The sequence below is a fragment of the Petromyzon marinus genome, unplaced genomic scaffold (genome assembly GCF_048934315.1).
Source record: "Petromyzon marinus isolate PM22_M1 ecotype Great Lakes invasive population unplaced genomic scaffold, UKy_Petmar_22M1.pri1.0 PM_G_Scaffold_41, whole genome shotgun sequence".
NCBI lineage: Eukaryota > Metazoa > Chordata > Hyperoartia > Petromyzontiformes > Petromyzontidae > Petromyzon > Petromyzon marinus.
Genome location: NW_027422993.1, coordinates 1850475 through 1878213, shown reverse-complemented (window position 1 = coordinate 1878213; position 27739 = coordinate 1850475). Strand labels below are relative to the sequence as shown.

The 27739-nt window shown below is 46.3% G+C and overlaps 1 protein-coding gene across 1 annotated transcript in view; it reads right to left on the bottom strand.

Annotated features, from left to right (window-relative positions):
- LOC142917090 (RNA-binding protein 47-like) overlaps window positions 1-17120 on the bottom strand; it is a 36681-nt gene extending 19561 nt beyond the window's left edge. Inside the window, exons 1-2 of the mRNA XM_076061787.1 lie at window positions 17068-17120; window positions 13226-14552 (exon numbers count right to left, since the gene is read on the bottom strand). Coding sequence (XP_075917902.1) covers window positions 13226-14389 — 1164 coding nt within the window. The 5' untranslated portion in view covers window positions 14390-14552; window positions 17068-17120. The remainder of the gene's footprint in view (window positions 1-13225; window positions 14553-17067) is intronic.
- Window positions 17121-27739: the final 10619 nt, after the last annotated feature.

Sequence of the window (27739 nt, the reverse complement as noted above, 5' to 3'; positions counted from 1 at the left end):
GGTTCTTTCGGTAAAGTCACCACCACGTAGAAGGGAAACAATAAAATAATAAAAATATAAAACAATAAAATTCTCACGACGTTTCGACTGCAACACGAGCAATCATCAGGTGTGAAAACCACAGCAAGAAATTTTGAAAAAAAGTGGCGGGTTTTTTTAACGTTAGCACCACAGAGAGCGATTTGACAGTTTATTTAGAAGGACTAGTCCATCTATGTTCGGAATAGAGGAGGGGGGAGACGAAAATAATGGAATGCGGTCTGAAAGCCACTGTAAGCGTGAACAACAATTAAGACCCGAAATGGTTTATCAAATCTTTCCAATGATTGCTAAGCCAGAATGCATCTTCCCGGTTGCAATTGTCTCTGTGTATATGTGGATAGCCTCATGAACGAATCTCTCATGGTAGCCAGATGGCTTACAAAGAACCTCTGTCTTGGAGAAGTCAATGTCATGTGAGCCTACTGAATTATAACAGTGATCTGCCACGGCTGAGGTGTTGGTCCTACCGTGTTTTAGGTCTGCATTCTGTTCACGAATGAGGTCCGAGACATGTCGTTTGGTTTCTCCAATGTAACTACTACCACAGAGGCAACTTAGTTTGTAGACGCCAGGGTACTGTATGTCCGGAATCACATCTTTTACAGACGGAACCAGATCACGGATTTTATGTAATGTGTTGAATCGGACCTGGATCTTGTGTTTACTCAAGATTTTGGAGATCTTTTTTGTGATCCCCGCAATGTAGGGCAAAGTGATGGTTTTGAAAGGCTCCTCAAGAGGGTCCTTCTTCATGGTTGGAGTGATAGCTTTGCGGATTGTAGTCGGAGTAACCATTAGCCTTAAGAGCGTGATGTACGTGCTTGAGTTCACTGGCTATGTGTTCCTGGTCGGATATGTATTGGGCTCTATGGTGCAGAGTCTTGATGAGGGAATTCTGGGATGGATGGTGGTTGGAATCCGGTTTCAGGTAAACATCCGTATGGGTAGCTTTCCCGTAGACGGAGTGGCTCATTGAACCATCAATTTTTTTTACCAATTCCACTTTACAGTAAAATTGTAGACACGGCACAATATATATTTCTGAATCTTTATTTTTACCAACATTTAAAAAAATATTCTCCGTTAAGGCAAAATTCTGAAATATTGGATTTTTAACAAAGCCTTGTGAATTCACCTTGTATCTGAACAAGTTCAATTTATGCAAATATTTTTTTTCAAACGTATAAATAAAAAAGACATTGCTTACAAATATCAGCTCTATGTTTTCAAGTAAATTCATTTTGGGTAGTGAATAAATTATAGTCTAAATAAGCTACACATGACGAATTGTAGGCAATCATAGTTATAATCAAAGACATTTTTAAACAATCAGGTGGTCCCTGTAGTCGCCGTTAGAGACAAAATCTGCTTGAAAAGTTTATCAACATATACGAATACATTGATTCAAATAAGCAGAGTTAATTTCCTATTTATGGCATGCCAGTTATGTGTCAGTTTTCGATATTAACATCACCTTATAAAATAATAACATTTAAAATACGCACAGACAAGTATTCATTCGTAATTATTGACAGGCATATGAACAAAATTTAATTACTGCAGTGAAATATACTGCATCAGGTTACATCGTATTAAGAAGCTATTTTAAAAATACGCACCGCCTGCTTAACAGTGTATGTACAACGTACTATTGTAGTGTCACTCAAAACGAGTAGGCCATTGCATGCTGGCGTCTGGGTCAAAATGTAGCAAATTATAAACATTAGCTACAAATAATAGATCACAGAGTTTAGATCGCAACACAAGCAATCGTCATCAGGTGAGACAACCACAGCAGCAAGAAGACAAAACTGCTGAAGTAGGCGCCTACTTCAGCGTCTTCTTTTTGCTGTGGTTGTCCCACCTGATGGCGATTGCTTGTGTTGTGATCTAAACGCCGTGATCTGTTATGTTTCTGCCCACGTGGTGACTTTACCGAAATAACTAGAGAGTGTGGATTCCTGCGGTCACAAAAGCTTCGAATCAAGATTGCCGACAAACTACACAACTGAGATGATGCATCAATCATCGCCCCCTAATGACAGGCTCTTGTCCACATGCAGGCCGGTGCAGGGCCACCACCTTGTGCCACACAGGGGCAGCTGCTACTTGGGGATGCTCTTCGAGCGTCTCAGACGAGATACGAAACTCCGAGTTGCCGAGGCGATTAAGCAAGCACCATGTAAAAGCAATTATCATTAGAACATCGTGAATGCTTGGGAGCTTATTGGCTCTCGCTCCTGGTCAGAGATTGACCCAACCCACAGGTCCACAAAGACTGGCCGCTCGCTCTTACTCTGCAGGTTGAACCTAGGAATTGAGTGTTCAACTTCACATTCTTTTCATTAAAGGCCTGTGACAAAGGTGCATCTATTGTAGCGACATCGTCTCTAGCTTACACATCTACCGGGTCTCCACTTGACTTTGTATTGTCTAGGAAGTCCACCCACACCTCCACTTGCACAAACTGCTGGGAGTTGCCTCGCTCTGCCTCACAGTCAGAATTCTCCTCCTGCTTCACGTTGCCTCCATCGATGTGAAGGTTCCATTTTGGAGTTGAATCTTCATCTTCACATTTTACCTTCACTTCTTCGCTCTTCACCATCACTTCTTCACATTTCACCTTCACTTCTTCACTCTTCACCATCACTTCTTCACATTTCACCATCACTTCTTCACATTTCACCATCACTTCTTCGCTCTTCACCATCACTTCTTCACTCTTCACCATCACTTCTTCACCATCACTTCTTCACATTTCACCATCACCTCTTCACATTTCACCTCGATACCTTTAAAAATGTCCAAGCTGGGATTTTCTTCCGGTTCGTGTTTCATGAGGGATGGGCTCATTGCGGCACTTTGACTTTCACAAGCTGATTTCAGATGCCACTCCTTGTGGATCTTCTGATGCTTCTGTGTTCTCTGGTGTACTTGAAGATTTGATGAATGTGCAAATGCCTTCCCGCACACACTGCACTTGAAGGGTTTCTCTCCCGTGTGTACTCTGGTGTTTTTTAAGAGCAGATGACTGTGAAAATGCCTTCCCACACACACTGCACTTGAAGGGTTTCTCTCCCGTGTGTGTTCTCCGGTGTGATTTAAGACCAGATGACTGTGAAAATGCCTTCCCACACACACTGCATTTGAAGGGTTTCTCTCCCGTGTGTGTTTTCTGGTGTTTTTTAAGAGCAGATGACCGTGAAAATGCCTTCCCACACACACTGCACTTGAAGGGTTTCTCTCCCGTGTGTGTTCTGTGGTGTTTTTTAAGAGTAGATGAATCTGAAAATGTCTTCCCACACACAGTGCACCTGAAGGGTTTCTCTCCCGTGTGTGTTCTCTGGTGTGTTTTAAGAGCAGATGAATCAGAAAATGTCTTCCCACACACACTGCACAAGAAGAATTTCTCTCCTGTGTGTGTTGTCTGGTGTGTTTTAAGAGTAGATGACCGTGAAAATGCCTTCACACACACACTGCACTTGAAGGGTTTCTCTCCCGTGTGTGTTCTCTGGTGTGATTTAAGACCAGATGACTGTGAAAATGCCTTCCCACACACACTGCACTTGAAGGGTTTCTCTCCCGTGTGTGTTTTCTGGTGTTTTTTAAGAACAGATGACCGTGAAAATGCCTTCCCACACACACTGCACTTGAAGGGTTTCTCTCCCGTGTGTGTTCTGTGGTGTTTTTTAAGAGTAGATGAATCTGAAAATGTCTTCCCACACACACTGCACCTGAAGGGTTTCTCTCCCGTGTGTGTTCTCTGGTGTGTTTTAAAAGCAGATGAATCAGAAAATGTCTTCCCACACACACTGCACAAGAAGGATTTCTCTCCTTTGTGTGTTGTCTGGTGTGTTTTAAGAGTAGATGACTGTGAAAATGCCTTCACACACACACTGCACTTGAAGGGTTTCTCTCCCGTGTGTGTTCTCTGGTGTGATTTAAGACCAGATGACTGTGAAAATGCCTTCCCACACACACTGCACTTGAAGGGTTTCTCTCCCGTGTGTGTTTTCTGGTGTTTTTTAAGAACAGATGACCGTGAAAATGCCTTCCCACACACACTGCACTTGAAGGGTTTCTCTCCCGTGTGTGTTCTGTGGTGTTTTTTAAGAGTAGATGAATCTGAAAATGTCTTCCCACACACAGTGCACTTGAAGGGTTTCTCTCCCGTGTGTGTTCTCTGGTGTGTTTTAAAAGCAGATGAATCAGAAAATGTCTTCCCACACACACTGCACAAGAAGGATTTCTCTCCCGTGTGTGTTCTCTGGTGTGTTTTAAGAGCAGATGACCGTGAAAATGCCTTCCCACACACAGTGCACTTGAAGGGTTTCTCTCCCGTGTGTGTTCTCTGGTGTATTTTAAGAGCAGATGACCGTGAAAATGCCTTCCCACACACACTGCACTTGAAGGGTTTCTCTCCCGTGTGTGTTCTCTGGTGTTTTTTAAGAGTCGATAAATCTGAAAATGTCTTCCCACACACAGTGCACTTGAAGGGTTTCTCTCCTGTGCGAGTTCTCTGGTGCCGTGTCAAATTTCCAGTCCGATCCGTGCTGTATGCACGCTGGTCGCATTGTTGACTTGCCGTACCGAGCTGCTGTGCTGACTGCCTTTGCTCCATCAGACCAGCGTCAGCTGCAGACAGCAAATAAGAATATCCACACCATCTACACGTCAGTATCGAGCCATGGAGGAATGAATATAAACAGTCACACGTGACTTACACGTCTATATTCATTCATGTATTCATGACTAGCTGTACTACCCGGCTTCGCCCGGGACTTGGATCCACCACGTCCGGCCGCCTTTGTCTCCCCAGTGGCGATGTTCACACAACAACAGTTACTCGTTTGAGGCTGAGTCGACCTAGGGGAGGCCCAGAAGCGGTTCAAATAATCGTCGCCGGTGGTGGCCGTGAGCGGGAATCGAACTCGGGTCGCCGGGTTCGTAGCGCGGCGTAGCGCTAACCGCTACACTACAATGCGTTACTCTTCCACACACACACAGACACACACACACAGACACACACACAGACACACACACAGACACACACAGACACACACACACAGACAGACAACGCTAACCACTACAATACAATGCGTTACGCTTCCACATGCGAGGGTCACGTGACAGATTTGACGTCACAGCTCACTTGCCGTCCAAAAAATCTATACATTATTGAGCTCTCCCCCCCCCCCCCCCAACAAAAACACAAAAGTGTATTTGTATAATGTTTGCATGGTGTACAGTCTGGAAAGTACCCACATGGCAAATTTCCAGTTTATTGCATGTCGGGAAGTACGCTAAACATTTTGAACAGACAACACACACAATCACAACTTTGCCTTTTATATATATTTGGAGATGCAGTGAAAAACTTTCCCAAATTCATCACGCGGTTTCAGTTTTTTTGATTTTCAGTTTGATTTATTTTGGTTATAGTCCCGTGAGCCATTCGGCTCTCGAATCGGGTGCAACCACAACAAGCAACAAAACAACAACACGACCAAGAAAAACATCTTACAGTGACTATGTGTGACTGTGCAAACAGCACTGTCATGGCACGCAATGAGAGGGCAAATGTCATAAATATTCCTGTAAGCCCTCGCATCTTCAACATTAATGTTGCCATAGAAACGTTGTGGGGTTTTTTGCTTCATTGTAAAAAAGAAAAATTATTATCAGTTATTTTAATTTTATTTTCTATCTACGTGACTTTACCGAAAGAACCAAGAATATTAATTCCTGCAGTCACCAAAGTTTAAAGTCAAAACATTCACACACGTTGACAAAGCCTCACCTTGTGTTGTTGTGGGCAGGTCGCTTCTGATAACAAGAGCGGTATAGCAGCTTAAGCGGGCTTGGCCTGGTGACAAAAGAAAATAAAAACTGCGTGAATATTGACAATAAAACAAAGTTACAAAGTGGCGAGCCGGGTGAAGACAAATTAAACTTAAGCGAGATAATTAAAGTGAATGCAATCAGGCGAGGGCAGGAGGCAAGGCCCCGCGTGGCTAGGCCCCGCGTTGTAAAGTTCCAACCTGGACATCGATTCCCATGCTCACTGCTACTCAACTGACATCCCTGAGAGAGAGAGGCTCTACCTTGGTAAACAACAACAACAACCACCACCACAACCACCACCACAACAACCACAACGACCACCACCACGATGAGAATTTCTCACCTCGGATTTCAGTGCAAGCGCGCACACGGCAACTTCCTGTTACCTCGCGACAGCAGGAAGTAGTATGACGTCACTTCCCTCCCAAGAGCGGCTCTCCAACTGAATAAATTATGTTAATAGGCCAGCACATGTGTCGAGGGATGGGGGCATGGGCGCTGAACCCGTCGCAATAAACTCGCGACGACTTTAACGGATACATTATGTTAATGAGCCGCCAGTCACTGGGCGTGATGAGTACTAGGTGCCTCGGTGAATGTATATGCTCTGACTTTAACATAGCTATTTCTGTGACCAGTTACAAGCTAATCACTCAGTTATTTCAATGCTAAATTCTATGCTAATTCCTTTGTCAAGGGGTACCTCTGCGGATGTGTATACTTTAACTTAGCTATTTCATTGAGCCATTTCAATGCTAAATTATATGCTAATTCCTTTGTCAAGGCGCGTGGTCTTTTTCTTCTCACACAGCTTAAAGGTCGTGATCTAAGCGTGGCTTCTTCCACTCCAGCGCTGTCCTCCAGACAGCCTCGTCCCTTCACCTGATGAAGGCCGCTTGTGTTGTGGCCGAAACGTAGTGATTTTTGTTAATTTTATTATTTTATTTTCACCTACGTGACTTTACCCAATAGAACCAAAGAGTATGGATCCTAGCAGTCACGAAAGCTTTAAATCTAGAATTTACCCAATAGAACCAGAGCACTGGGCGTAGCTTTGCCCAAATAAGGATTGCCACTGGAACGATATCGGCAGTGACCCAATCGGAGGTGACGTCATGCTCAAGAGCGCGGTGGACGGGGTTGGGGTGAATACCTTGGTGACATGATGTCACTAGCGAGGTACACCTCCCCCTGGCGTTTCACGCCGATGAGGTAAGGCAGAGTGGTGATGTCACAGAGGTGGAGTTTAAGTTGATTTAGATTCATTTTCCATTGCTCCCTCCCTTGGGTGCGTGGGCTCAGCAACGTGGACATTATTGTGTATACACTGTGTGTACACTGTGTGTGTGTGTACACTATGTGTGTGTACACTGTGTCACTGTGTGTGTCACTGTGTGTGTACACTGTGTGTGTACACTGTGTGTGTACAGTGTGTGTATGTACACTGTGTGTACGTATATACATTGTGTGTGTACACTGTGTGTGTGTACACTGTGTCACTGTGTATACACTGCGTGTGTATACACTGTGTGTACACTGTGTGTGTACACTGTGTGTATACACTGTGTGTGTCACTGTGTGTCACTGTGTGTCGCTGTGTGTGTCACTGTGTCACTGTGTGTGTGTCACTGTGCCTGGCACAAGCGTCGTGGTGACATCACCGCCACTTAGTGGCGAATGGCGGTTGTTATGTCACAGTGTCACTGTATGTCACTGTGTCACTGTGTGTACACTGTGTGTGTACACTGTCACTGTGTCACTGTGTGTGTCACTGTGTCACTGTCACTGTGTGTGTACACTGTGTGTGTGTACACTGTGTGTGTACACTGTGTGTCACTGTGTGTGTACACTGCGTGTGTGTACACTATGGGTATACACTGTGTGTCACTGTGTCACTGTGTGTGTGTCACTGTGCCTGGCACAAGCGTCGTGGTGACGTCACCGCCACTTAGTGGCGAATGGCGGTTGTTGTTGTGTCACTGTGTGTCACTGAGTGTGTACACTGTGTGTGTGTACACACAGTGTACACACACACAGTTTACACACTGTGTGTGTGTACACTGTGACACAGTGTGTACACTGCGTGTGCACACTGTGTCACTGTGTCACTGTGTGCCACTGTGTGTGTGTACACTGTGTACACTGTGTGTATACACTGTGTGTGTACCCTGTTTGTGTCCACATTGAACCAAACCCCCGGCAAGGCCATCTACTTAATGACGAGAGAAAATTCACACGAAATGTCCTTTTCAATGAAGTCTTCCAGATGTAAATTGATACAAGCTTTTAATGAGGAAATAAAATCATCTAATTCAAAACACAACACAATTCAAAGATGTTTAATTTTAAAACTTCAAAAACGGAGCATGGGGTACTTGCATGAATGCGTCCTTCGAGTGCAAATTTTGTGACTTTCCTGGCCTGAAGGCCGTCAATGTGTTGGACCCTTATTGGTGTACAGCGTCTCAACAACAGCAGTGGGGTTTGCTTCAACCGATGGTTACGAACATCCAGACGTGAATCAGCAAGGAGCATTTCTAGTCCCAGCTAGACAAAATCTACGTCAACACGTAAGACAAAACTACAATTTGTGTTGTAGAGAATGTACCTCCTCCTATACGTGTAACTTTCAAGTGGTATGCCTTGTAACTGATGAATGATCCGAGCGTGCTACCTATTTCAAAGACAATGAGTTGCTCCAGAGGCAGACGCTTCGTGAAACACAAAAGTACCCTTTGACCTGTATCACAAGAACAACGGGTCTCACCCGAGTTCTCTGTACAGGTTACTTCCAAAACACACACGCACTTTGTCCTACCATCACTTATTCAATGTTTGACCCTCAGACAAAATGTTACATGCACACGCACAATCAGACAAGTATTCATTCTAAATCATTGACGGGCATATTAACAACATTGAATTACTGCAGCGAAATTGACTGCATCACGTTACATCGTATTAACAAGAAGTAATTTTACAAATACGCACCGTCTGCTTAACAGTGTATGTACAACGTACCATTGTTGCGTCATTCAAAACAAGTAGGCCATTGCATGCTGGCGTCTGGGTCAAAATGTAGCAAATTTAAAACATTACGCTACAAATAATAAATCACGGCGTTTCGATGGCAACACAAGCAATCGTCATCAGGTGGGACAAGCACAGCAGCAAGAAGAAGGAACTGCTGGAGTAGGCGCCTACTACTTCAGCAGTTTCTCTTGCTGTGGTTGTCCCACCTGATGATGATTGCTTGTGTTGTGATCTAAACGCCGTGGTCTGTTATGTTTCTACTCACGTGGTGACTTTACCGAAAGAACTCAAAAATGTGGATTCCTGCAGTCACGAAAGCTTCGAATCAAGATTGCCTACAAACTACACAACTGAGATGACGCATCAATCATCGCCCCCTACTGACAGGCTCTTGTCCACATGCAGGCTGGTGCAGGGCCACCACCGTATGCCACACAGGGGCAGCTGCTACTTGGGGATGCTCCTCGAGCGTTTCAGACGAGACACGAAACTCCGAGTTGCTGAGGCGGTTAAGCGAGCAAAGCGTAAAAGCAATTATCATGAGAACATCGTGAATGCTTGAGAGCTTATTGGCTCTCGCTCCTGGTGAGAGATTGACCCAACCCACAGGTCCACAAAGACTGGCCGCTCTTACTCTGCAGGTTGAACCTAGGAGCTGAGTGTTCAACTTCACATTCTTGTCATTAAAGGTTTGTGACAAAGGTGCATCTATTGTAGCGACATTGTCTCTGGCTTACACATCTACCGGGTCTCCACTTGACTTTGTATTGTCTAGGAGCAAGTCCACCCACACCTCCACAAACTGCTGGGAGTTGCCTCGCTCTGCCTCAGTCAGAATTCTCCTCCTGCTTCACGTTGCCTCCATTTATGTGAAGGTCCCATTTTGGAGTTGAATCTTCATCTTCACATTTCACCTTCACTTCTTCGCTCTTCACCTTCACTTCTTCACATTTCACCTTCAGTTTTTCGCTCTTCACCATCACCTCTTCCCTCTTCACCATCACCTCTTCATATTTCACCTCGATACCTTTAAAAGTGTCCAAGCTGGGATTTTCTTCCGGTTCGTGTTTCATGAGGGATGGGCTCATTGCGGCACTTTGACTTTCACAAGCTGATTTCAGACTCCACTCCTTGTGGATCTTCAGATGCTTCCGTGTTCTCTGGTGTACTTGAAGATTTTATGAATGTGCAAACGCCTTCCTGCAGAGTGCACCTGAAGGGTTTCTCTCCTGTTTGTGTTCTCTGGTGTACTTTAAGATGTGATGACTGTGAAAACATCATCCCACACAGAGCGCACCTCAAGGGTTTCTCTCCCGTGTGTGTTCTCTGGTGTACTTTAAGATGTGGTGACTGTGAAAACGCCTTCCCGCACAGAGTGCACTTGAAGGGTTTCTCTCCCGTGTGTGTTCTCTCGTGTACTTTAAGATGTGGTGACCGTGCAAACACCATCCCGCACAAAATGCACCTGAAGGGTTTCTCTCCTGTGTGTTCTCTGGTGTTTTTTAAGAACAGATGACAGTGAAAATGCCTTCCCACACACAGTGCACTTGAATGGTTTCTCTCCTGTGTGTGTTCTCTGGTGTTTTTTAAGAACAGTTGACTGTGAAAATGCCTTCCCACACACAGTGCACTTGAAGGGTTTCTCTCCCGTGTGTGTACTCTGGTGTCTTTGCAGACTTGATGAATGTGCAAACGCCTTCCCACACACAGTGCACCTGAAGGGTTTCTCTCCCGTGTGTGTTCTCTCGTGTACTTGAAGATTTGATGACCGTGCAAACATCACCCCGCACAAAATGCACCTGAAGGGTTTCTCTCCTGTGTGTGTTCTCTGGTGTTTTTTAAGAGCAGATGACAGTGAAAATGCCTTACCACACACAGTGCACTTGAATGGTTTCTCTCCTGTGTGTGTTCTCTGGTGTTTTTTAAGAACAGTTGACTGTGAAAATGCCTTCCCACACACAGTGCACTTGAAGGGTTTCTCTCCCGTGTGTGTACTCTGGTGTCTTTGCAGACTTGATGAATGTGCAAACGCCCGGAGGGAATATTCTACGAGCCGACCCTAGGCCTACCGCTACCCAAGTCCGCAAATGCTCGCACGCCCCATCACGTACCTCGCGGCCGTGCTCACGGCGTCGCGCGGACGCCGTGATAGTCGGAGGGACGAAGACGAAAGGGAACTTTGCCTATCGCCGCCTCGTAGCGGCGCTCGCCGGCGTCGCACGGATTCCGCGAGCGGCTCGAGAAGGCGGAGAGCGTCGCGTGCGACTCGTCGCCGCCGACCCGGCGAAACTTCGCGCGCCCAAACAATTTGAAGCCAACTCAGGGGCGCCGCAATGTGACTCACTCTGCGAGGGTCGGCCATTCTCCTGGCGCCGGGAAACCGCGGGACTTTCATCCCAGAGACCCTTCGGATGAAAACCCGTCGTGCCGGGCAATCCCCCGCCAGAACGCTACGTGCGTGAGCTGCAGGTGCGTGCTCGGTGTGGGGGGGCACGGGGGAGTCGAGGCGATGGCAGAGTTGCTCCGAGACCGTGGCACCACAGCGGATCGGGAATTGCGTTGAAATCCGGCTCACGCAAAAGCACAAAAGGGACGACCCAACGGGGCCCCGAAATCAAATCGATTCGCCGAGTCGACAAATGTGCACATCGCCCCGGGGATGGCAACTGACAGTCGAGTACGGAAAATCGTGATGTGCACCGATTCTGTTTATGTGCGACACAACTTCACGCCACATGGTCCCACGGGGAAAGACGGTGGCATAAGTAAATACAAAAACGAACCAGTAAACCATTGGTGATTGATCAAAGCTATAAAGGCGATGATCCAGGAAAATTATATTATGATGCTGTGTTAAAAGGTAATAAGTTACTCTAAAGTGCATGGCCATGGAAACGTTGGTAATGATTAGGAAAAAGTCTGAAATATGTTGACATGTTAATCAGCAAATCAAATTAAATCCACAGAGGAGGGAAAGAAGGATCCCAAGCATGCGACACTCAGAACCAAAAGTGGCAGAGACTCGGCCGAGAGAGTGGAGAGAGAGAGAGGAAGAGACTTTTCAGGACTTTATTTCCACTAAAAAAGTAACAAAAAAACATTACAGCAAAAAAACACCAAAATTGAAAATCAATAAAACATCAAACTCTTAACAGCGGTATGTGCATGAAATACAAATGGCACCGGGATAGAGGCTGTGGAAACGAGGCGGTGCACGGACATCTCCATGTGCAGCAAAGTTGTTCAAGGGTTTTTCAATTTTATAAAGAATCAAATGTTTTGACATCAGAATGCGATGTGAACAATATATTTTTCTCCCCTACATTTTCAAAACGAAATGGCATTGACATGTCAAACACCTGAGTTCGTTTTTTCAAGGATTCTGTTGTCGTAGCTACGTATGCAGTCTGCAAGTTTTTTATGTGGGCACGTGCAAATATTGTCTGGGTACATGAAAATATTCCTTTGAAAATGTGTCCTAGACTATATATATTTGTAAGTTAATAAAAGTAGAATTGAAACATTAGCACAATGTAGATTTGTATGTTGTAGGGTAGAAATATATTTATCATAGCGATGATCTAACATTGGTTTAATACAATTTATATTTTTACTTAGAAGACTTTAGAAATGCAATAGACTAAATATAATGCTTGTGTTTTTAAAGAAAATAATATATTTACCAGGATTAAAGTTGTGCGAAATATGTTATAAAATCTGAGGCTTGGAGAATTGCATGCTGGGAATTAAATTGAGAAAGAAAGGGGTTAATGTATGGCTTGCAGAGCAGGCACACGTTACAGAGATTATTGACAAAACAGAATGCGATGTGAACAATATATATTTTTCTCCGCTACATTTTCAAAACGAAATGGCGTTGACATGTCAAACACCTGAATTAGTTTTTTCTTCAAGGATTCTGTTGTCGGTTTTCATTAAAGTGCAATGACAGGGGTAACACCTGCTGACATCACAGGGTGACACCTGCTGACATCACAGGGTGACACCTGCTGACATCACAGGGTGACACCTGCTGACATCACAGGGTAACACCTGCTGACATCACAGGGTGACACCTGCTGACATCACAGGGTGACTCCTGCTGACATGACAGGGTGACACCTGCTGACATCACACGGTGACACCTGCTGACATCACAGGGTGACACCTGCTGACTTGACAGGGTGACACCTGCTGGCCTGGCAAGGGCTTCAGGGGTACGGCCACAGAGGTAACAACCAATCAGGGAAGGAGGCACATCTGGGGCAAGGGCAACAGGTGGGGCTAGCTGAGTTACTCCGGTCACCTGCTCGAAGGGTTCCACGAGAGGGCGTGGCTGGAGGCGGGGCCTAGCCACACCTCTGGCCACGCCCTCTCGTGTAACCTGCTCGAAGGTTCCACGAGAGGGCGTGGCCGGAGGCGGGGGATTCGCATTGCTGAGGATGTTGTAGGCGAGCTGACACGCCACCTCCCGTGCTCCCTCCTCGCTGGAGCTCAGAAATTTGAGGAAGATGCCGGCGCCTTCTCCCACCCCGGGAATCGACATCTTATAGAGGAGGCCCACGGGTATCCCGGGCTCCGAGTAAGCGTGCAGCTCGAATATTGGGTAGCTGACGCCGGCGGTCCGGCACAGCATCCGCAGCCGCACCTCCCACGACAGCATGGCCGCCTCCGGCAGCGCCTCGAGAGCAATGGGCATGGGCCGCAGGTGGAGAGGTACCCACCACAGTTGCATGCGTGCCCCCCAGCCCCCAAATTGGCTTTGTGCGGCTTTGCTGGTGCCCGTGCACTCCGGCTGCAGCAGGTCTGGCACCGCCGCCTCCATCTCCACCGCCGCGGCCGCAGCCACCCACTCCGAGATGGCCCAGTCCACCTTGATGGTCCGGCCCCATAGCTGCAAGTTGATTCGAAGGAGCTTCTTCCGGGCCATGGCGGCCGCGTGATGGCTCCCGTACTCGATGAACGCGTAGCCTCGGTTGAGGATTTTGTCCCAGCGACAGACGCTCATCTTGGCGTCCACCACGCCCTCCGTGGCACCGCTCATCGCCATCATCACCTCCGCTCGCTTCTTGTCCTTTGGCAGGCCCCCAATTAAGAGGCAGCGATTGTCCACGCTGAAGTGGACTCCAATGCGGCATCCGGGACGGATCTCGAATTTATTGAGTTTCTTGACGGCATCCATGGCTTGGGCGCGCGTGGCGTAGGTAGCGAACGCGTAGCCGCGGTTCTCTCCGCTAAACTCCATCATGAGGCGGAGCTGGTAGAGATTCCCCACCATCTCCAGCACGGGCACCAGCTCATCCTCGTAGAGGTCGCGCGGGATCCTCCCCAGAAACACCTCGCAGCCACGGGCGGGACGGGGCCCCTGCCAGTCGGGCGGTGGTCCGATCTTCCTCTGTCCGTTCTCCCGGACGACGCTGTACCCCGTGCGCAACATGAGGTCCGGCAGGACCTTCTTCATGCAGGCCATGCCGAGCACCGGTGGTTTGGCTGCTACGGTGGTGCTGGGGCGGCGCCTTGGGGCCCGGTGGAGCCCTTGACGCTCCGCGCGGTCGCCTCGTGCCGACAAAGTCACGGGGGGAATCAACTCCTGAAGAGCCAAATCCCCGGCAGGAACTCGCTCGGGCCCGAACCTACAGGGGATATGAAGAGAGGGAGAGAGTGAAGACAGAGATGGATGGAGAGAGAGAGACGCGTTTAAGCAGAGCTACCTATATAAACTCATAATAAAGGTTTTTGGGTTAGATCGCGTTATTTATAAATGTGTCGTAACCCTCCACCACCCGACACGGCCAATCAGCAAAAAAAAGTGTCACGTTGACAAAAGACAACATTAAAACCATCTTTTTGGTTTAGATATGTGGATGACACTTTGGTTGTCTGGTCACATGGTAAAGATACGCTTAATGATTTTCTAAATCATCTCAATGCACAAAACCCGGCCATCCAGTTCACCATGGAAATGGAGGTGAATAACACACTCCCATTCCTAGATATTTTGCTTGGACATGGCCTAAACGGTAAAATAACACACAGCGTTTACAGAAAGCAAACGCACACTGATACCTATCTGAATGCAGAATCACATCATCATCCAGCTCAGAAATCCTCTCTTATCAAGACGCTCATACATTGGGCTAAAACAGTGTCAGATGGAGAGAGTCTAGTGAGAGAGATCAAACACGTTAAAGACGCACTACGACAGAATGGCTACAATAATGCTCAAATCAACAGAGCACTGAATGCCAAATCACGATCGCAAAGCAATACTGCTGAAAGCGATCACATTGTTAAAACAATAAAAAAATTCCATATATCTCAGGAGTAACTGACAAATTAGCCCGTGTTTTGCAAAAGCAAAACATTACAGTAAAATTTGGTACAGTACACAAAATTCAAAAACTAGTATCTTGTACTAAAAATGCATTACCTAAATTATCAACAGAAGGTGTATATCGGATTAATTGTTTATGTGGCAGATGCTATATTGGACAGACGGTACGTAACATCAGCGTAAGACTAAAAGAACATCAGAGAAATATTAAATTATCTCAAACACAACTGTCGGCAGTGGCAGAACATGCTTGTCAACAAGGACACTCAATTGATTTTGATAACGTTGAAGTGTTGTGTAAAACTAATTATTGCTGGCAAAGACTAATTAGAGAATCCATTGAAATTGAGAGGAATAAAAATAACTTTAATCGCTCTGACAGCTACAGGCTTAGTGCGGCCTGGAAGCGTATTATTAAATAATACATATTACAATTCCTTATAGGGGAAACACATACTAATTAACGGATTACTAACACACATTACAACTAATTACTAATCTACAACTCATTACTAATCATAACCATTGACTGATTACTATTCGATTATATCATTACAATACCCCCCCCCCTCAGCCTCAAATCACTGCACCTGATATGAGTTAAATGATGACGTCACCCTGCTGCTGCTCTATTTAAGACCGGGAGCAAGTGGAGAGGGTCTTTACCATTCTGGCGAATTGCCCGATGATGCTGGATGTAATTACCAGCGAAACGTCACACTACTCAAACTGTAAATGTTGTGGATTCACTCTTCAACACACCGGTGGGCTAAAGTAGTGAACTATTTGTCTTTTGTCAACGTGACATTTTTTTTTGCTGATTGGCCGTGTCGGGTGGTGGAGGGTTACGACACATTTATAAATAACGCGATCTTACCCAAAAACCTTTAAAAATATTGGTCGCGAAAGCCTGCTACGTGTTAAACTATATGAATTCGAAAAATCACAATAAACTTAAAGAGAAACCCAAGAAACTGTGTCCTGACTTTTGTACCGCCCTGTATAATAATCATTACCCCTCACCCCTGGTACACCCCCCCCACCCTCCGCAGTACCCCTCCTCACTCATCCACTCACTCACCGAGTCGCTCACACATTCACCCACCCATTTACTCACCCACTCACTCAGCCACTCCCCAATCACTCACCTGCTGGCTCACCCACTCACTCAGCCACTCACCCACCCACCCACTCACCCAACCACTCATACACTCACTCGTCCAGTCGCTCACATACTCATCTACACACACACCCACCCACTCACTCACCCAGTCGCACACACACTCACTCACCCAGTTGCTCACCCAGTTGCTCACTCACTCACACAGTCACTCACCCACCCACACACTCACCTAGTCGCTCACACACTCACCTCACACACTCACTCACCCACTCACCCACACACTCACCCAATCGCTCACACACTCACCACCCACTCACCCACCCACTCACCCAGTCGCCCACACACTCACCTCACACACTCACCCAGTTGCTCACCCAGTTGCTCACTCACTCACACAGTCACCCACCCACTCATCCACCCACCCACTCACCCAGTCGCCCACACACTCACCTCACACACTCACTCACTCACCCACTCACTCACTCACCCACCCACACACTCACTCACCCAGTCGCTCACACACTCACCACCCACTCACCCAGTCGCCCACACACTCAGCTCACACACTCACTCACCCACCCACTCACCCACCCAGATGCCCACACGCTCACCCACTCACTCACCCACTCTCTCAGCCACTCACCCACTCACTCACCCGCTCACTCACCCAGCCACTCACCCACTCACTCACCTGCTCGCTCACCCAGCCACTCACCCACTCACTCACCTGCTCGCTCACCCAGCCACTCACCCAGCCACTCACAACAATCGCCACTAATTGGTGGTGACGTCACCACGACGCTTGTGCCAGGGTCACGTGGTTAGCGGTAATCAATTGAAGGTGGAGGGGTTAATTAATTGAAGGTGGAGAGGGGCTTAATTAATTAATTACTGCTAACCACGTGAGCCTGGCACATGCGTCGTGGTGACGTCACCGCCAATTAGTGGCGATTGTTGTGAGTGGCTGGGTGTGTGGGCGACTTGGTGAGTGGGTGGATGTGTGAGTGTCTGGGTGAGTGGGTGGGTGAGTGGGTAACCCCTCCACCTTCAATTAAGTAAATGAAGGTGGAGGGGTTACCAGCCCCTCCACCTTCAATTAATTAGCCGCTATGGTGGTCGCAAATGCCCTGAGAGAAGAGGCCGATTGGAATTGGCCCTCCACCCCACAGCACTGTCCACGACGTTGCCCGTTCGGCACCACGCGGAGGTAGGGAGTTGTTTTTGCCAACAACAACAACCGCCATTCGCCACTAAGTGGCGGTGACGCCACCACGACGCTTCTGCCAGGCTAGGTGCACCTTGAGGCCACGTGAAGTGTCGAACGCCCGCTGGCAGGAAGTCACGGGGCAGGCCCAGCAGGTGCCACGGGTCGACTGACTGAGACGGCTGAGATGACTGGCTGATGCACCACCTGTACCCGCTACTGCGCCAAACTCACCCACTCACCCAGTCGCTCACTCACCCACCCACACACAGTGTACACACACAGTGTATATACAGTGTACACACACACAGTGTACACACACAGTGTACACAAACACACACAGTGTATACACACAGTATACACACACAGTGTACACACACACACAGTGTACACACACACAGTGTACACACACAGTGTAAACACACAGTGTACACACACACACAGTGTACACACACAGTATACACACACAGTGTACACACACACAGTGTACGCACACAGTGTAAACACACAGTGTACACACACACACAGTGTACACACACAGTGTACTCACACACACAGTGTACACAGTGTACACACACAGTGTACACACACAGTGTACACACACACAGTGTATACACACAGTGTAAACACACAGTGTACACACACACACAGTGTACACACACAGTGTACACACACACAGTGTGCACACAGTGTAAACACACAGTGTACACACACACACAGTGTACACACACGGTGTACACACACACACAGTGTACACACACACAGTGTACACACACAGTGTAAACACACAGTGTACACACACACACAGTGTACACACACAGTATACACACACAGTGTACACACACACAGTGTACACACACACAGTGTACGCACACAGTGTAAACACACAGTGTACACACACACACAGTGTACACACACACACAGTGTACACAGTGTACACACACAGTGTACACACACAGTGTACACACACACAGTGTATACACACAGTGTAAACACACAGTGTACACACACACACAGTGTACACAAACAGTATACACACAGTGTACACACACACAGTGTACACACACACAGTGTACACACAGTGTAAACACACAGTGTACACACACACACAGTGTACACACACAGTGTACACACACACACAGTGTACACAGTGTACACACACACACAGTGTACACACAGTGTACACACACACTCAGTGTACACACACAGTGTACACACACAGTGTATACACACAGTGTACACACACACAGGGTACACACACACATAGTGTACACACACAGTGTACAGACACAGTGTACACACACACAGTGTACACACACACACAGTGTACACACACAGTGTACACACACATTGTGTACACACACAGTATATACACACAGTGTGTATGTACATACATAGTGTATATACGTACACACAGTGTACACACACACATTGTGTACACACACACACACACAGTGTACACACACATTGTACACACACACACAGTGTATACACACACACAGTGTACACACACACAGCGTACACACACAGTGTACACACACACACAGTGTAAACACAGTGTACACACACACAGTGTACACACACAGTGTACACACACACACAGTGTACACACACACAGTGTACACACACAGTGCACACACAAAGTGTACACACACACAGTGTACACACACAGTGTACACACACACAGTGTACACACAGTGTATATACACAGTGTAAACACAGTGTACACACACAGTGTACACACACACACAGTGTACACACACACAGTGTATACACACAGTGTACACACACACAGTGTACACACACAGTGTACACACACACACATTGTGTACACACACATTGTGTACACACACAGAGTCTACACACACACAGTGTACACACACAGTGTACACACAGTGTACACACAATAGTGTACACACACACAGAGTGTACACACACACAGTATACACACACAGTGTATACACACAGTGTACACACACACACAGTGTACACACACAGACAGTGTACACACACACAGAGTGTACACACACACGCACAGTGTACACACACAGTGTACACACACAGTGTGTACACACACAGTGTACACACACACTGTACACACACATTGTGTACACACAGACAGTGTACAGTGTACACACACAGTGTACACACACACACAGTGTACACACACACACATTGTGTACACATACACAGTGTATACACACAGTGTACACACACACAGTGTACACACACACAGTATACACACACAGTGTACACACACAGTGTACACACACACACACATTGTACACACAGTATATACACACACACAGTGTACACACACACACAGTGTACACACACACTGTATACACAATAATGTCCACGTTGTTGTTGTAGCTGAGCCCACGCACCCAAGGGAGGGAGCAATGGAAAATGAATCTAAATCAACTTAAACGCCAATCCCTCTCTGTGACGTCATCTCTCAGCATTACTTCATCGGCGTGAAACGCCAGGGGGAGGTGTACCTCGATAGTGACGTCATGTCACCAACGTCCCTCTGCCTGCGTCCTGCCGATATCGTTCCAGTGCCAATCCTTATTTGGGCAAAGCTACGCCCAGTGACTGGTGGCTCATTAACATAATGTATTCGTTAAAGCCGTCGCGAGTTTATTGCGACCAGTTCATTGCCCACGACACATGGGACGGGTCACATTAACATAATTGATTAATTCTCTAATTTAATTAGTTACGGAGCAGCTCATTGTAGGAGGAGCGTGTCTTGTATTCTGGAAGTGACGTCACGTCACCTGTTGCCGCGTTACGTCATGAGGTAACAGGAAGCTATCGCTTCCTGCACTGGAATCCGAGGTGAGAAATTCTCATTGCGATTGTGGTTGTTGTGGTTGTGGTGGTGGTTGTTGTGGTGGTGGTTGTGGTGGTTGTTGTTTACCAAGGTAGAGCCTCGCTCTCTCTCGTAGGGATGTCAGTTGAGTAGCAGCGAGCATGGGAATCGATGTCCAGGTTGGAACTTTACAACGCGGGGCCTAGCCACGCGGGGCCTTGCCTCCTGCCCTCGCCTGATTGCATTCACTTTAATTATCTCGCTTAAGTTTAATTTGTCTTCACCCGGCTCGCCACTTTGTAACTTTGTTTTATTGTAAATATTCACGCAGTTTTTATTTTCGTTATTTTGTTAGCAGGCCAAGCCCGCTTGAGCTGCTATACCGCTCTTGTTATCAGAAGCGACCTGCCCACAACAACACAAGGTGAGGCTTTGTCAACGTGTGTGAATGTTTTGACTTAAAACTTTGGTGACTGCAGGAATTAATATTCTTGGTTCTTTCGGTAAAGTCACGTAGATAGATAATAAAATGAAAATAACAATAATTTAAATCAAAAATATATTTTTTTAAATAAAGCAATAAACCCACGACGTTTCGATCGCAGCACAAGTGGTCTTTATCTTATTGAATTTAATCTGTTATTTTTATTTTCTATCTACGTGACTTTACTGAAAGAACAAACAATACGTGTGTCAATGTATCTATCGGTCATAGACGCTAAGCGCGTGCCGCTGTTGACTCTGAATGTGTGGAGGGGAACACCTTCACCACGGGGAGAGAGAGACAGAGACACGGATAGCCTCGGCTATGTTGATGATCCTCGATTCATTACTTGGTGGAGTGAGGAAGAATTAATGCTGAGCAGATGAAGGTGGCCAGGCTTGGTGCTGGTCACACCGCCACCTGTTTACTCATGGCAGTGTGTGACAGTGTCAAGTTTGTGTTTGCAGTAAAGTCTATTAACTCTGTTGAACACGGAGGTTGTATCAAAAAAATATTTTATTTTTGTTTTCCTCTGGAACTCTTAATAAGAATGGAAACAGGAGGTGAACACAGCACACACATTCAGCTGAAGTCGGATCTGTTCATCCCAGCATTCAAGGACATCTGAGCCTGGATTCACACCTCTAAGTTGCGATTGAACATTAATTTATGCATTTCTGCATAAGACAAATAGTATTGTTTTCAACACCCTTTGCTATGTCAGCTGAATTGAGCTTTCATAAATATTCCTTTTGTAGTCAGACAGCCGAAATTGTGTGCTTAGAGTTTTGGGTTAACATTCATCTTGAAGATATGAAGCCTTCCAGGCATATTAATGACATTTTCCCTCTCATTGTGTGCCATAGCAGCCCGTGGAGAGAAACCCTTCAGGTGCACTCTGTGCGTGAAGGCATTTGCACGTTCATCAGATCTGATGAATTTGGGAAACTTTTTCACTACATCATGAATATATTAATAAGTATAGACGTGTAAGTCACGTGTGCATTCCTCTGTGCCTGACGTGTAGATGGTGTGGATATTCTTTTTTTATGTCTGCAGCTGACGCTTCCTCTGCAGAATTGTTCTGATGGAGCAAAGGCACTCAGCGCAGCTCGGTACGACAAGTCAACAATGCGACCAGCGTGCATACAGCACGGACCGGACTGGAAATCTGACACGGCACCAGAGAAGTCACACAGGAGAGAAACCCTGCAAGTGCACTGTGTGTGGGAAGGCGTTTGCATGTTCATCTGTTGTTAAAAAACACCAGAGAACACACACGGGAGAGAAACCCTTCAAGTGCAGTGTGTGTGGGAAGGCGTTTGCAGATTCATCAAATCTTCAAGTACACCAAAGAACACACACGGGAGAGAAACCCTTCAAATGTACTGTGTGTAACAAGGCATTTGCATGGCCATCAGTTTTTCAGATCCACCAGAGAACACACACGGGAGAGAAACCCTTCAGGTGCAGTGTGTGTGGCAAGGCGTTTGCACAGTCATGTAATCTTGTAAAACACCAAAGAACACACACGGGAGAGAAACCCTTCAAGTGCAGTGTTTGTGGGAAGGCATTTGCACAGTCATTTGATCTTGTAAAACACCAGAGAACACACACAGGAGAGAAACCCTTCAAGTGTGCTCTGTGCGGGAAGCCGTTTGCAGATTCATCAACTCTTCGAAGACACCAGAGAACAAAAAGGCATCACAAGGAGCGGAGTCGGAGTCTGAAATCAGCTTGTGAAAGTCAAAGTGCCGCAATGAGCCCATCCCTCATGAAACAAGAACCAGACGAAAATCCCAGCTTGGACACTTTTAAAGGTATCAAGGTCAAATATGAAGAGGTGAAGGTGAAATGTGAAGAAGTGATAAGCGAAGAAGTGAAGGTAAAATGTGAAGATGAAGATTCATCTCCAGAATGGGACCTTTACATTGATGAAGGCAACGTGAAGCAGGAGGAGAATTCTGACTGAGGCAGAGTGAGGCAACTCCCAGCAGTTTGTGGAAGTGGAGGTGTGGGTGGACTTGCTCCTAGACAATACAAAGTCAATTGGAGACCCGGTAGATGTGTAAGCCAGAGACGATGTCGCTACAATAGATGCACCTTTGTCACAGGCCTTTAATGACAGTAATGTGAAGTTGAGCACTTTGTGGGCCCGTGGGTTGGGTAGATCTCTAACCAGGAGCAAGAGCCAATAAGCTCCCAAGCATTCACTATGTTATAACAATTGCTTTTACATAGTGCTTGCTTAATTGCCTCAGCAACTCGGAGTTTTGTGTCGTACCTCTTCTGAAACACTCGAAGAGCATCCCCAAGTAGCAGCTGCCCCTGTGTGGCACAAGGTGGTGGCCCTGCACCGGCCTGCATGTGGACTAGAGCCTGTCAGTAGGGGGCGATGATTGATGTGTCATCTCAGTTGTGTAGTTTGTAGGTAATGTTTAGAATTTGCTACAATTTCACTCAGACGCCAGCATGCAATGGCCTACTCGTTTTGAATGACACAATAGTATGTTTAACATACACTTTGAAGCAGACTGTGCAACTTTTTTTAAAAGCTTCTTGTTAATACGATGTAACGTGATGCAGTATATTTCACTGCAGTAATGGTTAATATGCCTGTCAATAAATTTAGAATGTATACTTGTCTGGTTTTGTGCATACTTGTAACATTTCATCTGTAAGGGTCAAACATTGAATAAGTGATGTTAGGACAAAGTGTGTGTGTGTGTTTGAAAGTAACCTGTACAGAGAACTCAGGTGAGACCCGTTGTTCTTGTGATACAGGTCAAAGGGTGTTTTTGTGTTCCACGAAGCATCTTCCTCTGGAGCAACTCATTGTCTTTGAAATAGGTAGCACACTCGGATCATTCATGAGTTACAAGGCATACCACTTGAAAGTTACACGTATAGGAGGAGGTACATTCTCTACAACACGAATTGTAGTTTTGTCTTACGTGTTGACGTAGATTTTGTCTAACTAGGGCTAGAAATGCACCTTGCTGATTGACGTCTGGATGTTCGTTACCTATCGGTTGAAGCAAACCCCACTGCTGTTGTTGAGACGCTGTGCACCAATAAGGGTTCAACACATTGACGGCCTTCAGGCCAGGAAAGTCACAACATTTGCACACGAAGGACGCATTTACGCAAGTACCCCATGCTCCGTTTTGAAGTTGTAAAATGAAACATCTTTGAATTGTGTTGTGTTTTGAATTGGATGATTTTATTTCTTCATTAAAAGCTTTTATCAATTTACATCTGGAAGACTTCATTGAAAAGGAGATTTCGTGTGAATTTTCTCTCGTCATTAAGTAGATGGCCTTGCTGGGGGTTCGGTTCAATGCGGACACAAACAGTGTACACACACACAGTGTACACACACACAGTGTACACACACAGTGTATACACACAGTGTACACACACATAGTGTACACACACACACAGTGTACACACAGTGTACACACACACACACAGTGTACACACACAGTGTACACACACAGTTTACACACACAGTGTATACACAGTGTACACACAGTGAACACATACAGTGTACACACACACAGTGTATGTACACAGTGTAAACACACGTAGTGTACACACTGTATACACAGTGTACACACAGTGTACACACACACAGTGCACACACAGTGTACACACACAGGGTACACACACAGTGTACACACACACTGTATACAGTGTACACACACACAGTGTACACACACACAGTGTACACAGTGTACACACACAGTGTACACACACTGTACACACATACAGTGTACAGTGTACACACAGGGTACACAGTGTACACACACACAGTGTACACACACACAGTGACACAGTGTACACACACAGTGTATATACATAGTGTACACACACAGTGTGTGCACACGCAGTATATATACACACGCAGTATATACACACTGACACAGTGACGCACACATAGTGACACACACAGTGACACACACAGCGACACACAGTGACACACAGTGTATACACACAGTGTACACACACAGTGTATACAAACGGTGTACACACACACTGTATACAAACAGTGTACACACAATTCTAGATTTAAAGCTTTCGTGACTGCTAGGATCCATACTCTTTGGTTCTATTCTATTAACAGACAACGGGACAAGAAGTCGCTACTCATCGAGACGCTGACCTTCCTCAAAAGATGCCGCGATCACAAGCTTAAGGGTCGTGATCTAAGCGTGACTTCTCTCACTCCAGCGCTGTCCTCCAGGCAGTCTCGTCCCTTCACCTGATGAAGGCCGCTTGTGTTGTGGCCGAAACGTCGTGATTTTTATTTTATTTTCACCTACGTGACTTTACCCAATAGAACCAAAGAGTATAGTGTACACACACACAGTGTATACACACAGTGTACACACACACACAATGTACACACACACGCAGTGTACACACAATGTACACACACAGTACACACACACACAATGTACACACACAGTGTACACACACACAGTGTACACACACAGTGTACACACACAGTGTACACACACACAGTGTACACACACAGTGTACACACACACAGTGTACACACAGTGTATACACAGTGTACACACACACAGTGTACATACAGTGTGCACACAATGTACACACACATTGTACACACACAGTGTACACACACATTGTACATACAGTATATACACAGTGTACACACACAGGGTATATATACACACTGTACACACACACAGTGACACACAGTGTACACACACACAGTGACACACACAGTGTATACACAATAATGTCCACGTTGTTCTTGCTGAGCTCACACACCCAAGGGAGGGAGCAATGGAAAATGAATCTAAATCAACTTAAACTCCAACTGTGTGACGTCACCACTCTGCATTACCTCATCGGCGTGAAACGCCAGGGGGAGGTGTACCTCGCTAGGACGTCATGTCACCAAGGTATTCACCCCTCCCCCGTCCACCGCGCTCTTGAGCGTGACGTCACCTCCGCCCGTGTCACTGCCGATATCGTTCCAGTGGCAATCCTTATTTGGGCAAAGCTACGCCCAGTGACTGGTGGCTCATTAACATAATATGTCCGTTAAAGCCGTTGCGAGTTTATTGCGACGGGTTCTGCGCCCACGCCCCCATCCCTCGACATAGGGGCCGGCCTCATTAACATAATTTATTCAGTTAAAGAGTCGCTCGTGGGAGGGAAGTGACGTCATACTACTTCCTGCTGTCCCGAGGCAACAGGAAGCTGCCGTGTGCGCGCTTGCACTGAAATCCGAGGTGAGAAATTCTCATCGTTGTGGTGGTGGTCGTTGTGGTGGTCGTGGTAGTTGTTGTTTACCAAGGTAGAGCCTCGCTCTCTCTCGTAGGGATGTCAGTTGAGTAGCAGCGAGCATGGGAATCGATGTCCAGGTTGGAACTTTACAACGCGGGGCCTAGCCACGCGGGGCCTTGCCTCCTGCCCTCGCCTGATTGCATTCACTTTAATTATCTCGCTTAAGTTTAATTTGTCTTCACCCGGCTCGCCACTTTGTAACTTTGTTTTATTGTAAATATTCACGCAGTTTTTATTTTCATTTTTTTCACCAGGCCAAGCCCGCTTGAGCTGCTATACAGCTCTTGTTATCAGAAGCGACCTGCCCACAACAACACAAGGTGAGGCTTTGTCAACGTGTGTGAATGTTTTGACTTAAAACTTTGGTGACTGCAGGAATTAATATTCTTGGTTCTTTCGGTAAAGTCACGTAGATAGAAAATAAAATTAAAATAACAGATATATTTTTTTACAATGAAGCAAAAAACCCCACAACGTTTCTATGGCAACATTAATGTTGAAGATGCGAGGGCTTACAGGAATATTTATGACATTTGCCTTCTCATTGCATGCCATGACAGGCTGTTTGCACAGTCACACATAGTCACTGTAAGATGATTTTCTTGGTCGTGTTTTTGTTTTGTTGCTTGTTGTGGTTGCACCCGATTCAAGAGCCGAATGGCTCACGGGACTATAACCAAAATAAATCAAACTGAAAATCAAAAAACTGAAACCGCGTGATGAATTTGGGAAAGTTTTTCACTGCATCTCCAAATATATATGAAAGGCAAAGTTGTGATTGTGTGTGTTGTCTGTTCAAAATGTTTAGCGTACTTCCCGACATGCAACAAACTGGAAATTTGCCATGTGGGTACTTTCCAGACTGTACACCATACAAACATTATACAAATACACTTTTAGTTTATTTTTGGGGGGTAGAGGGGAGCTCAATAATGTATAGAGTTTTTTGCACGGCAAGTGAGCTGTGACGTCAAATCTGTCACGTGACCCTCGCATGTGGAAGCGTAACTCACTGTAGTGTAGCGGTTAGCGTTGTCTGTGTGTGTCTGTGTGTGTGTTTGTGTGTCTGTGTGTGTCTGTGTGTGTGTCTGTGTGTGTCTGTGTGTGTGTCTGTGTGTGTGTCTGTGTGTGTCTGTGTGTGTGTCTGTGTGTGTCTATGTGTGTCTTTGTGTCTGTGTGTGTGTGGAAGCGTAACGCATTGTAGTGTAGCGGTTAGCGCTACGCTGCGCTACGAACCCGGCGACCCGAGTTCGATTCCCGCTCACGGCCACCACCGGTGATAATTGTTTGAACCGGTCCTGGGCCTCCCCTAGGTCGACTCAGCCTCAAACGAGTAACTGCTGTGGTGTGAACATCGCCACTGGGGAGACAAAGGCGGCCGGACGTGGTGGATCCAAGTCCCGGGCGAAGCCAGGTAGTACAGCTAGTCGTGAATACATGAATGAATATAGACGTGTAAGTCACGTGTGACTGTATATATTCATTCCTCCATGGCTCGATACTGACGTGTAGATGGTGTGGATATTCTTATTTTC